The sequence below is a fragment of the Molossus molossus genome, unplaced genomic scaffold (genome assembly GCF_014108415.1).
Source record: "Molossus molossus isolate mMolMol1 unplaced genomic scaffold, mMolMol1.p scaffold_m16_p_2, whole genome shotgun sequence".
Lineage (NCBI taxonomy): Eukaryota > Metazoa > Chordata > Mammalia > Chiroptera > Molossidae > Molossus > Molossus molossus.
Window position 1 is genome coordinate 95,123,589 of NW_023425355.1, and position 13,067 is coordinate 95,136,655.

General features: G+C 37.7%; 1 protein-coding gene across 1 annotated transcript in view; it reads left to right on the forward strand.

Annotated features, from left to right (window-relative positions):
* The window catches only part of VAMP7 (vesicle associated membrane protein 7), a 44,007-nt gene that overhangs the window by 3,604 nt on the left and 27,336 nt on the right, over positions 1 to 13,067 (forward strand). The window contains exons 2-4 of the mRNA XM_036271407.1: positions 3,855 to 4,009; positions 10,380 to 10,437; positions 12,407 to 12,544. Coding sequence (XP_036127300.1) covers positions 3,864 to 4,009; positions 10,380 to 10,437; positions 12,407 to 12,544 — 342 coding nt within the window. The 5' untranslated portion in view covers positions 3,855 to 3,863. The remainder of the gene's footprint in view (positions 1 to 3,854; positions 4,010 to 10,379; positions 10,438 to 12,406; positions 12,545 to 13,067) is intronic.

The window sequence follows — 13,067 nt, forward strand, 5'->3', positions numbered from 1 at the left end:
CCTTGCTGTAAGGACTTTTAAATAAGGAAGGATATGGGATAGAGGTTTTGGAGTAGAGAAGGAGGCAGGTTGCGGTGATGTGAATATGTGGAAGGGAGAGGAGGAGTGATTGGGGGGAAACAGTTAGTTTCTAAGATGGGGGTTTATTGTGTCCTCAAAAAAGGTATGTTGAATCCTGGTACCTGTAAATATGATCTTATTTGGAAATAGGGTCTTCACAGATGTAGTAATTAAGATCTAAGTTAAAATGTGGTCATACTGGAGTATGTGTTGCCCTGGGTTGCCAGCAAAGCATCAGAAGCTAGAAAAAGACAAGGAAAGATTGATTCTTCCCTACAGATTTCAGAGGGAGCTCAGCCCTGCAAACATCCTGATTTTGGGCTTCTGGCCTCTAGAAGTATGAAATAGTACATTTCTGTTGTTTTAAGCTTTGAAACTTTTGGTACTTTTAAAAATGGCAGCCATAGGAAACTCATAGGACTTTTTTTTATATTCCATTATCTTTTTTTCCCTTCTTTTTTCTCTCTGGCCTATCTTTTCATTCTTTTTCTTTTTGAATATTATATTTGTATAGCACTCTATGGTTTATTGGACATTCACATACTGCTAATGATTAGCAGAGGCAGATTTTTTGTTTTCAAAGGCAGTATTATTTCTGTCACATTTGTTTCTATTATCCCAATACTCATTAAGACATTACAGATTCTATTGCAAGAAATCTATAGTGGGGGCAGGTGAGACTTGATTATAGATAGGATCTTTAGCAGTATAGGAGAAAGAAATTCCTATTAGTGACATCTAAGAGGAAAGTAAAGTTTGTTGCTATGTACTCACTGTTTAACTGTCAGGCATTTTTAAATTAGGGACTGCTTTTATTGAACTAAGCACTGCTTCCCTATAACTGCTTTCCATTGTTCCTAGTCATATTCCGAATAATGCACCCCATTCCAGGTGACTGTACTTTATATAAACTTGAAGACTGCTGTCTCATTCCCTCTAAGTCTTCTCTTTTTCATGTGAAGTATTTCCAGTTCTTCTAGCCATTCTTAAATGATACAATCTCCAGGTCTCTCACCCATACTATTGCCCTTCTGTGCAGTCTTGAAATACTATACCCAGATTGAACTCAGTATTTCACTTGTGTTCTAACCACCACAGAGCATAATGGCAGTAGTACTTAAGAGATCAAGATACCCTGTTTCTTAATGTAATTTAAGATTACATAAGCTTTTTAAGCAATTACCTCATGTCAGTTTATAATGAACTTATGGTCCACTAAGACACTAGATGTATTTGTATTGTTGCCAAACTCAGTTTTCTTCTTGAAGCTGCTAAGGAACTGAGGCTACTACTTTTTCATCTCTGTGTGTCAGGAACCATATGATTTTTCATCTCTGTTTCTCTTTGTGTTTTTGTTCCATTTTACTGCATGTATCTTTGATCCTAACCAATGACCTCCTTCCTTATAAAATTTCAGTGACTGTTGTAGAGTCATCATACTGTGCATCAGTGAACACAGCTAGGAGCTGACACTTGTGCCTTCTTAAAGCTTTCTTTCCCTTTGGCTTCTAGGCCACCACACTATTCTGTCTTTCCTTTCACTTTCCCAGTCTTCTTTGTGGGTCCCTATTCATCTACCTTTCCCTCAACTATTTTTTGCATCTTGGGTTTTATCTTTGATTTTCCCTCAATTTTGGTGTGCCTTTGTTTCTTTTTTCTTTTTCTTTCTTTCTGTTTTTTTTTTTTTTTTTTTGGCTTTATTGAAAAAAAGTTTTTTTGACAGGGAGGGAGGGAGAGAGAAAGAAACATGAGTGTGAGAGAAAAACATTGATCAGTTGCCTCTCTCACATGCCCCACCAGGGATTGAACCCACAACCTGGGTATGTGTGCTGACTGGGAGTCTAACCACCACCTTTTGGTGTACAAGATGACACTCCAAGCAACTGAGCCACACCGGCTAGGGCTGTTTTGTTTCTTTGCATATAATGTGTCTTCAGCAAATAAATCATGCTTAAAATGGCAGACTTAGATGAGCTCATCTAGGGATAAGAGTGAAGAACCAAACCCTGTGGAAATTCAACATTTAGAGGTAAACTAGAGGATGAGGACTCAGCAAGAAGACAGAAGGAGAGCCAGACATTTTGGAGTATTTCAAGAAAGACGGTTTAGTCAGCAGTGGTGACTGTTCTGAGAGGTCAAGTAAGGTGAGAATAGAGAAATTACCACTAAATTTTGCAACAGGGAGGCTATTGGTGATCTTAGCAAGCATGGTTCTGTGGAGTGTTGAGGACAAAAGCCAGAACAGAGTAAGTTGAAGAGTTAAAAGGATGTAGAGAAGCAGAGAGGGTGTATAGATTATGATTTTAAGAAATAGAGGAGTACCTGGAACATGCTACAGGGTCAGTTGAGGCTTTTAGAATCAAGGGAGATAACATATGAAAAGTGATTTAGAAATTATAACTTGCTATCTATGTGTAAGGAGAAATCCAGATAGATGACGACTTAGGACATAACTCTGTGGAACACACTCATTTAGAGAGTGGAATGAGAGGAGTTCATTTCAAGAGACAAATGAGCACTTCTGCTGTGTGCTGTCCTTCAGTGCTAGAATTCCGAAAAGAAATCATGGATCCCCTGACTTTACATCTATTGCTATGTTAAATATGGTTGTGTGAATCACCTGCATTCAGGCAGGCTTATATTAAATACAATTTGAGACCCCACCTCAGACCTACTGAATCCGAATTTCAGGGGATGATACCAAGAATATGAAATTTTAACAAGTTACTCTTACTCTGCCACCTATGATGACTCATTCACACTGCAGTTTGTGAACCACTGGCTTATTGGACGAAACTGAACATGTTAACAAATAACATTAGGTTTAAGAATTAGTTGAAAACTTGGAAGGCATTTTTTCATCTCTTTATATGTTTATATGATTAGATAAGACGAAGTGCTATTATATAGGAAAGCAATACTACAGATTCGTAAATACAAGGAAAGTAATATTAAACGCATGCTGCATTGTTTTAGAAATGTTTCATTTATGAATACTCTTACCATAAGTTATAGAAACATTCCTCTACTGTGGAAAGTTTGGGTTATTTTCACTTTGTTTCTATTATGGGTAAGTAATGCCTTTCTCATAGAGGCAGTATACATATAGGGATAAGATTGTGGATTTTAGAGCCATACTGCCTGGGTTTAAATCCCAACTCATCACTTACTAGCTCTGTAATTTTGGGCAAATTATATAAGTCATCTATAGTTCAGTTTCTTCATTTTAATGAGAGTGTCATAATAGTGTATAATTTTATTGATGTGAGGGTTAAATGAGCTTATATTTGTAAAATGCTTAATATGGTGCCTGGCACATAGTAAGCACTTAATAAATATGGGCTATTATTGTTTATAATAATAGAGTCTAACTTCTGCTGAACTGTTTCCCAAGTATAAATTTTTAGGATGGTATTACTGCATTAAAGGATGAAGATGTCTTTATATCCCTTTGCTAGCTATTGTCATCGCTTTTTAAAGGGTGATATGAATTTCTGCTGTAGAAATCTATCAATGTAATATACATGTGTGTATCACATGTACGTTGTATGTATCACATATATATTGCATTGTATACACACATTCATAAATATATGTATGTTTTTGGTATGTCTGTATATATGTATGCATATCAACATGGTTTAGGTTGACTGTGATTTTTGTTAAGCCTATAATTAAGTCTGTTATGTTTAATGTTACAATGCTTTGGTCAAGACTGTGTCCAGACAGACATTGATAAATGATAGTAAGTTATAAATATTCTAAGTCATGTGTATCTTTTTTCCTTTTGATAGATTGAAGCCATGGCTATTCTTTTTGCTGTTGTTGCAAGGGGAACTACTATCCTTGCCAAACATGCTTGGTGTGGAGGAAACTTCCTGGAGGTGACAGAGCAGATTCTGGCTAAGATACCATCTGAAAATAACAAACTGACATACTCACATGGCAAGTAAGTTCTGCTCTGCATGAGTAAAGGGTGAAAGAAATGAATTCTATTATAATCAGGACAGTATAATAAAACTAGAAAAGAAACTTTTTGATAGATAATATGAAAAAGCTGACAAAACAGTAACCTTTACTAGCTTTGAACATGTCTAATTCTATTAATTACAAATTTAACTTGTGATTATTTTATTCTCTCATTTGAAGTGATACTAATATTGTAAAGAAAGATATAGAAATGTGAGATGTAAAAATGACTTTGCTATATAGAGCTCTAGGATACGTGAAACTTGATACAGATAAGATATATAATATTCCTTTCTTCATTCTTTTAGTAAATATTTACTGAGTGCTTGAGTATTACCAACTAATTTGCATAGTGCTGGGATACAAGAAACTACACAGTATTTGCCCTCTTAGAGGTTATAGTTTAATGAAGGAGAGAGTCAAATCCATAGAAAATTATAGTAGAGGGCGGGAGGTAGTGAGTGGTTAGAGGGATGGCATTCTAGGTAGAGGAACAGCTAGTAGAGAAGTATGGAGGCATGAGATTAAAGGGCATATGTAGGGAACTACAGATGGTTTTCTGTGATTGGTGCTCAGCATGATGAAAATAAAGCTAAAGAGATGGGTAGAAAGGAAGTAATGTAGAGCCTTACAGGCCATGTTAAGAGATTGGACTTTACCGTATGGGCAATGGGAAGGCATTGAAGATGCCAGGGTTGGCATGGTTAGGTTTTGATTTAGAAAGATCACTCTGGTGGCTGGTTAGAGAATGGATTGAACAGGGCATGGATGGGTAATCTTGGTAATCAGATAAAAAGTACCTTAACCTTCTTCATCAGTATTTAAACATTTGTTACTTAACCCATGCTAATTTTCTTAGTTCTTATCTCAGAAGGAGGTCCTTACTGCTTTCTAGGGATAACTCCTTCTGTAGTTTGGGAACTAGTCTAAGCTACTATGAGAGAGAGAGACCCCAAAATACACTGTTAACTTAAATTAGATAGCCCAGAGGTGAGTACTTTGCGGCTGGTGGGATAGCTAAGCCATTTTTAATCAGTACTTTCCAACTCTGGCCAAGGCAGCTTCTTCAGTTCTTGTTACCTCCCTGAGGTTGCACAGTATTTTTAAAGGCAAAGCCCATAAATATTTTATTGAACAATATTTTATTATTCAGAAACTTTTGCTTACATTTTATTGTTTGCTGTGTAGTAATGTAGCTAATCTATCTGGAAGGGAAGCTAGGATTTGTCATTTCTAGCTGTGGCTGTGCAGCTGTACGCTCACCTAAAGCTCTGTTACTCTGGAGGAAGTTTTAGGACATCAGGAGATGGCTTGCAATCTTCCAGTCTACTCTTCTGGGCCACCCAAATATCTGGGTGTGCTCTTCTTCCCAAACATAGAACATGCCTCCTCTCTGTAGGAGGTGGCCCCAAAGACTCATCTAGTTACTGTGTCTAGCTCCAAGTCCAGAGACTCTGGGTGATAAACAGTCCTCTCCCTCAGGCCCAGGGGTGCCTCCTGTGGCCCATTGACTATAAACTTAAAGACAAGTTATATGTTCCCTCTGCTCCCCAATAAACAATGGTGAAATAAGAACACCATCATCACAGTGAAAGTTACAAATGCTCCTTTAGAAACGGGAAGAATGAAACATATGTAGAAGTCCCTGCTGCCTAGCAGTATTAAAATAACCACTTCATAGCAATTTCTAAGTCCCTGTTGTGACCTGGGAATGGTTAGTGGTTCTGTTTTTTTTTTTTTAATCCTCACCCAAGGGTATGTTTTTATTGATTTTTAGAGAGAGAGGAAGAGGGAGAGAGAGAAACACTGATGTGAGTAAAAGGTCTGAGCGGGCAGGAGATGACATCCACAGTGCAAGGCCAGTGTAGAGCAAAATAGCTTTATTGCATGCACCTGGGTGCAGGCGGGGTGAGCCGAAAAGAGCCCAGCACCAGCTTCTTTTCCCCTCTGGCTTAAATAGGTACAAACTACAGAAACCACAAAAAAAAAAAAAAGAACTGCATTAAAAAAAAAACCCACATTCTCTTGGCGCTGCTTAATTGGTGCCAGGGCTGATATGAACTGCTACAGAGGCAAGGGAGGAATCTGTTGCAGAGGACAAGGTGAGCTTGTTTCAGAGATCAGGGCAGTTATTAATCTCTTTCTTTTTTATGGTCCCTCCAAGTTTCGAAGGCCATCATTAACCCCTTATCTTCATGGTTCTTCTGAGTGTCAGTCCCAGGGTTTTTTAGAAAACTGCCTGAGTATTTACATGCAGAAATAACTGATCAGAATGGAGTTTAATTTTGTTAAAACATTACTAACCCTTTCAGTGAGAGAATCATCCATCAGTTGCCTCCCATTTGTGCCCTGACCAGGGATTGAACCCACAACCTAGTTATGCACCCTGGCCAGGAATTGAACCTGCAGCCTTTTGGTGTGCAGGATGATGCTCCAACCAACTGAGCCACCCAGCCAGGGCAGTGGTTCTGTTTTATTAGAGAAATTCCCTCATTTTTCTCCCTGACTTCTGGCATTTTTCTCCAGGAGGTTCTTCCTGGTCCATTTTCCTCTCTTGCCTCATTCAACATGGGTGTTAGAGAGTGTATCATCTTTGGGAACAGGGCACGTTTTCTAGTTTTCTACTTGCTGGTGTGGTTTAGAGGCCTGTAGGTTGCCTTAAGGGTTAAATAAAGCTAACTTCTTGTGATTATGACTTTATAGTTTCTTCAGAAAACTTCTTGGGATTACTATCTGTGTTTTTCTAGTCAGTTCCCAGGGAAAGCACATTCAGTCCTTTTACATGCAAGATGAGGAAGTAGGGCGTACCTTCCACTCACATTTTATCAGCCAGAACTTAGTCACATAGCCATAGCTAGCTACAAGGTAAGGTCGAATATGTAATTCAATAGAAATGTTGTTATGGTACCAGAAGGCAACGTAATTCATCCGCAGTGCCCCTCCACCTGCATCCTGATGCAGGCATGCCCAGTATTCTTTGAAGTGAGGCTCTACCACTGTGTTTTTCTTTTTTTTCCTTTTAACCTTCTGCCTTGGTCTCTTTCCTATAATCACGTTCCATCCTCCCAATCAAAAATATATTTTATTACTGTACACTAAAGTAAGTCAATTTTACTGTAAAATAAATCATTTCTCCTTGAAATCTGGCTTCCACTTGCTATTCCTCTCTTTCACAGCATCACCATCCATTCAGTTGTCTGAGCCTAAAACTTCAGAATCATATTTGACTCCTTTACCAGATCCTTGCCATTTTCCCCACAAAGAGGTATTTCAATTCATCCCCTCTCCTCTATCCCCACTTGTCATAGTATTAGTTGAGGCCTTCATGGTTTCTCATTTCTTTTTTTGGTACATGCCCCTAGCGGGAACCAAACCCAGGGTTCTGGTCCGCAGGCCAATGCTCCAACCACTGAGCAAAACCAGCTAGGGCGTGGTTTCTCATTTCTAATAGTCTCCTCCTAACTGGTTTTTCTGCTGTCTACCTAAATCTGTGTTTCACATTTCTGATTATACTTTCTTACTTAAAACCCATTACTTTTAGTATAAAACCCAGGCCCTGGCCAGGTAGCTCAGTTGGTTAGAGCATCATCCCAATATACCAGGGTTGTGGGTTCAATCCCAGGTCAGGGCACATACAGGAGGCAACCAATGGATGCATAAATAAGTGGAACAACAAATCAGTGTTTCTCTCTCCCTTTCTCTCTCTCTAAAATCAAGAAATAAAAATTTTAAAAAAATCCTAAATTTGACCTTCACAATTTTGTCCATTCAGACCTTTCTATCCTTGTTTCTATAGGACTTCTCGACATTCGCCCACCTAGCCAGATCACTTCAAAGTTCAGTATTTTATCATGTTTTTGCATCTTGGAATGTCCTTCCCCCTTAGGCCCCCTGGTAAATGTTTGCTCATTTTACAGTTCTCAAATGAAATACTTTCTTAATGATCACTTTAACCCTAAAAGGGCAGTTCTGTTCCTGTCCCTCACTTCAGCACTGTATTCCTTGCCCTCGGGCTAAATGTCCTGAACCTGACTTGGAAGATTTTTTAAGATCTGCCCCTGCTCCCTTCTCTGGCTTTATCTCTCACTATTTTAGCCTTTAGTTTTGTTCTCAACCATACTTAGCTATTTGCATTTCAGTGCCCGAGTCTTTCTCTTTTCCTAGCCTTTGCAACAGCTAGTACCTTTTACTGGAATATGTTTGTCTTACTTTTAAAAACTCTAACTTTGTCTTTTTGTTAAATTGTTGACAGGGTTACAGATGTTCCCCGCCCCCCCCCCCCCAACTCCACCTAGCCTCTTCTAGAAACCTCTAACCTCCAAGGTGGGCCATGTGCCCCCTTTTTGTGTGTCTCCATAGTATCCTGGGTTTATTCATATTGTAGTACTTGCACACTGTATTATAATTGTAATGTTTATTTTTTGTCTCTGTCCCCTGACTGTAGGCTCCTTGATAGCAGGGACCATCCCTTATTACCTTTTGTTATCTTTGCACCAAGTTACTCCCTAGTGTGATTTAGGAGAAATAAATTTTGTAAGGAAAAGGATGACTTTCATTTTGGATATGTGCTTAAGTTGTCTATGGTGTATCTGGTTGGATATGTCTAGTAGACACTAGCATATACAGGCCTAGAGCTCAGGATATAGGTCAGATCTAGATTTTGGAATCATCATCGTAATTGTGGTAGCTAAAAATAAACATCAACAACAAACCGTGAGAGTGGATGCCGCTCTTCAGGGAGTGTATATGAGGAAAGCAGGGGGCTAAGGATGCTGGAAAACATCAACAGAGGAGGAAAGAGATAATCACGTAAACAAGGCAAGACTGTTGTCAAGGATATAGTGGAGAGAAAAGTCATTGGTGGAATTAATGTGAACAGTTTCAAATCAGCGGAGAAGGACGTTTTGCCTGAGTTCCCATACCTCCTTGTAATTCATATGAAGTCTCTTTGTGAACATTAATAATATAATTCAGCAGATATTCCTGTCTATCCACTTGTTCAAGGTAGAAATCTGGGAGACAAAATTGAGTTATCCCTGTGCCTTACCCCTGATAGCCAGTCATCAGGTTCTGTTCTGTTTATTTTTTGTTCCTTCTTCTTGTGCCTATAGTACTTTAGTTTATTTCCCTCATTGTTTCTTACCTGCTATACTGCAGGAGATCTCCTGACTGGTCTTCCTTTCAGTCAGTTCTCCATACTCTGGGCAAAGCATCCTTTTTAAAAAATATGTTTTTATTGATTTTAGAGAGAGAAGAAGGGAGAAGGAGAGAGATAGAAACATCCATGAGAGAGAAATATTGATTAGCTGCCTCCTATATACCCCCCTGCCTGCATGCCCCCTACTGGGGATGGAACCCACAAGCCAGGAATGTGCCCTGACCAGGAATCAAACCAGCAACCTCTCAGTGCACAGTAGGAAGCTCAACCAACTAAGCCACACCGGCCAGGACCAAAGCAACCTTTTATATTGAAAACTAGTCACACTCTCCCCTTGTTCACTGTTCTTAGGATAATGCATAGTGAGGTTTTAAAGTCTTGTATAACCTAGTATTTGCTTACTTCTCCAGCCTCATCTGTGCAATTTATTTTTTCCTTATATTCTATACTCTGGTCATAATTTTACTTTCTTAAACCCATTATTTGCTCCAGGCTCTTATGCTTGTTGGTCTCTCACTCTGGAACACTTCTCTTGCTCTTTACCTTGCTATCTCTTATTTATTCTAAGATATCTTTCCTTCTACCCTTAGCCAAACTCTGCTAGGTACCTCCTTTATGTCCCCAGAACACCATGGACTGACTTTAATTTCTCATCCTACTTAAACCATGCTGCCCTGTAATTCCCTTCAGTGATCTATGTGAAGGCAGGGACTGATGTTTGCTTATTTGTATCTTCAGCACCCAGCCCAGCAACTGACTCAAAGCAGATAACCAAACAAAATGTTATCATTGAATATTTGGTAGAAAGAAAGTATTTGCTTTGAGATCTTAGGAGAAGGCAAGGAAGACCATGTGGCTCATTGGGGGTTAATCTTAATTACATGTGCCTCCTAAGATATCTTCTCTTGTCTAGGCCTTAAGAGTCCAATTATGCTTGTGCAGCTATCATTTTAATGGGTAAAGTGTACACTGTTGTGCTGTATAGCTGGGGTAGAGGCATTCTTTTAATTTCTTATTCTATCAGTTTGACTTGAAAGAAACAGGTATGTATAGGGGAGGGAAAGAGAAAGAATAGACAGTATCTGTAAATAATATGCTCACATTAGCAGTATGAATTTGCTTATACAAAGAAAGTAGAAGTGAAAGAGATATTACTCATAATCACATAATTTTTATATCTTTTATCCTACAGTTACTTGTTTCATTACATCTGCCAAGATAGAATTGTATACCTTTGTATTACTGATGATGTAAGTAATTTGAAGAAATATTGCTATTTAATTATGTGTACTATTAGTACGGTCAGTTCTTAGTTCTTAATTATGTCTATGGTGGATAGTGGTGACATGGATATAACTGTCCATAGCCAGAAATTTTTTTCTATACTTTGCATTTATCATATAGAGCAGCAAATGACAAGAAAATTTGATATCTGGGTATATACAAATCAACTTGCTTTTGGTAGAGGTTTAGGTTAACCTCTTACAACTTGTACATTTATCCTATTGTGTAGTGAGAATTGGTTTTCTTAATTATCACTCTTTGGTATCAAATCCTTTCAGAATTTATCTGAAATATTAAATTATTTAATCCCTCCAATCAATACTGCATTTTTAATGTATATGCACTTTGGGAAAATCACAAAACACTATGATCGGCTTTATAAACCTGTAGTTCACATTGGTAGGCTAGTTTTTGAGTATTTATAGATTCTAAACTCAAAATGGTCAATAACTTAACAGTGTCATCAAGGTCCTTTCTCTCCTCTGCTATCCTTAGTGTTGGCTCCTTTCTAGACACATTCCCCATTCACCTTGTGGTTGCATGTAGCCACATGCTTATTTATTTGTGTCCAGAGAAGGGGAACTATATCTTCTCTAGTTTCTTATTGCAGGAATGAGGAAAATTTGCCAGAAGCACACTCTCTCCTACCCCTGCTTTCAAAGTGGACTTCCTTTCATTTTGTATTGACTAAGACTAGGCTACATTACATATTTCTAATTTGATCACTGACAAGAGACATATAATTGACATGACTGTGCCTTTATTGTGTCACAGACCCCTTTGACATTCATGGGCCCCTTCCAGAATGTTTTAAAATATGAAGTATATGACTAAAAACTAAGTATATTGAAAGATAGTATTCACAGTATTTTTAAAATTGATATAGTGATGTTTATGCTTCTTTATGAATTTATTAACAAGATCTAGTCATAGGCCTAATAACTAATAATAATTTTGAAGTGGTGATGAATTTAAACAATATTTTGAGATATCTATAACTGATGGTATATGAAGAAAGATTTCTATTGGTGACAAAGTCACTGTACCATCTAATAATACTACTATGGTTTGTTATCTACATTCACATTTGAAATATAAGTTAAAGATTGATGAAAATAATAATGTAGTTATTTTTTTCTATCCAAGTACATAGTTCCCTTGAATTTGGACCACTGACCCCAGTTTAAGAACCTGTGGCTTAGACTAACCGTCTTAGGTGAAGTGGAGATGAATGTCAACAATAGTGATCATCACAGTGATTTTTATCCCTGGTTTTATAGTATTTTTTAAATTATTTTTTAAAATCCAGCTATATCTAAAATGACTGATGTGAAAGGGCTTGGAGTAGATGAGAAAGAAATTTCACTAAATTTGGGATGGTCAGAGTTGAGTCTTATATCCATTAAGCTATAGTTGTGTGTGTGTGAGTGTATAAGTATTTGTAGATATACATACTTTCTGACTAGCTGGGATTAGACAAGAGTGTATCACTTGATCTACTCAAATATATCACTATTGGAAAAAATCAATTCAAAGCTTATGTCAGTAGTGTTATCTTTGTATATGAAAGACTGTACTGTTATTATGGATTTATTAAACATCTTGTGCTAGGCCATCTAAAAGATCCTGTGAAAGATACGGAGGAAGTAAGACCCAATTCCTTCTCTCAAGAAGCTAACTTAGATTCTGTTATCTTCATTTGGCAGTAATCAAACATGTTTGGAGTGGACTCTCAGCTCATTCATTTACTAGTTGTCTGACCTTTGGCTAGTTAGTTACCTTTCCAGAGACTTTGTTTCCTTATCTGTAAAATGAGGTCAGTGTTAGTTCCTTCTCATGGAATCATTGCTCAGTAAATGTTAGCTGTTCTTGTGGTTGTTAATCATCTATGTCATATTTTGTTTACTTTTGAACTCTGTGTTGGTCTCTTGTCAGGATTTTGAACGTTCCCGAGCCTTTAATTTTCTGAATGAGATAAAGAAGAGGTTCCAGACTACATATGGTTCAAGAGCACAAACAGCACTCCCATATGCCATGAATAGTGAGTTCTCAAGTGTCTTAGCTGCACAGCTGGTAAGAGCTTTCTCAGGATATAGTATTTTTATTCAAATTTTCTTTATTACCTTAAAGTACTATGAATATAGAAGACCCTGCAACATAATAAAATTTCCCTGATTAAAAACAATAGAAAGCTAATAGTTGGTGATATTTTCTATTAATAGTGGTCAGAGGATCTCAGGATTGGGAAGGACATTACAGATCATTTACTTAAACTACCTAATTCATAAATCTATTCAACATGCCGAATGGCCTCTTAACCTATTTAATAACTTTCTACCATTCCATGAGACAAATGTAATTTTTGAACAGCTCAAAGTAGTTCTTTTAATGTCTGTTTATCTATATGCGTACCTAATTGTCGGTTCAGTGAAATTTTACATATGTATACACCTGTGAAATATCACCCTTTTCAAGACAGAAACCATCTCCATGACTCTAAATGTTCCCTCTTGTTCCTTCGCAGTCAGTCCTCTCCCTCACACTGGGCCTCAGGCAACCACTGCTCTGTTTTCTTTCACTATAGTTTTGTCTTTTC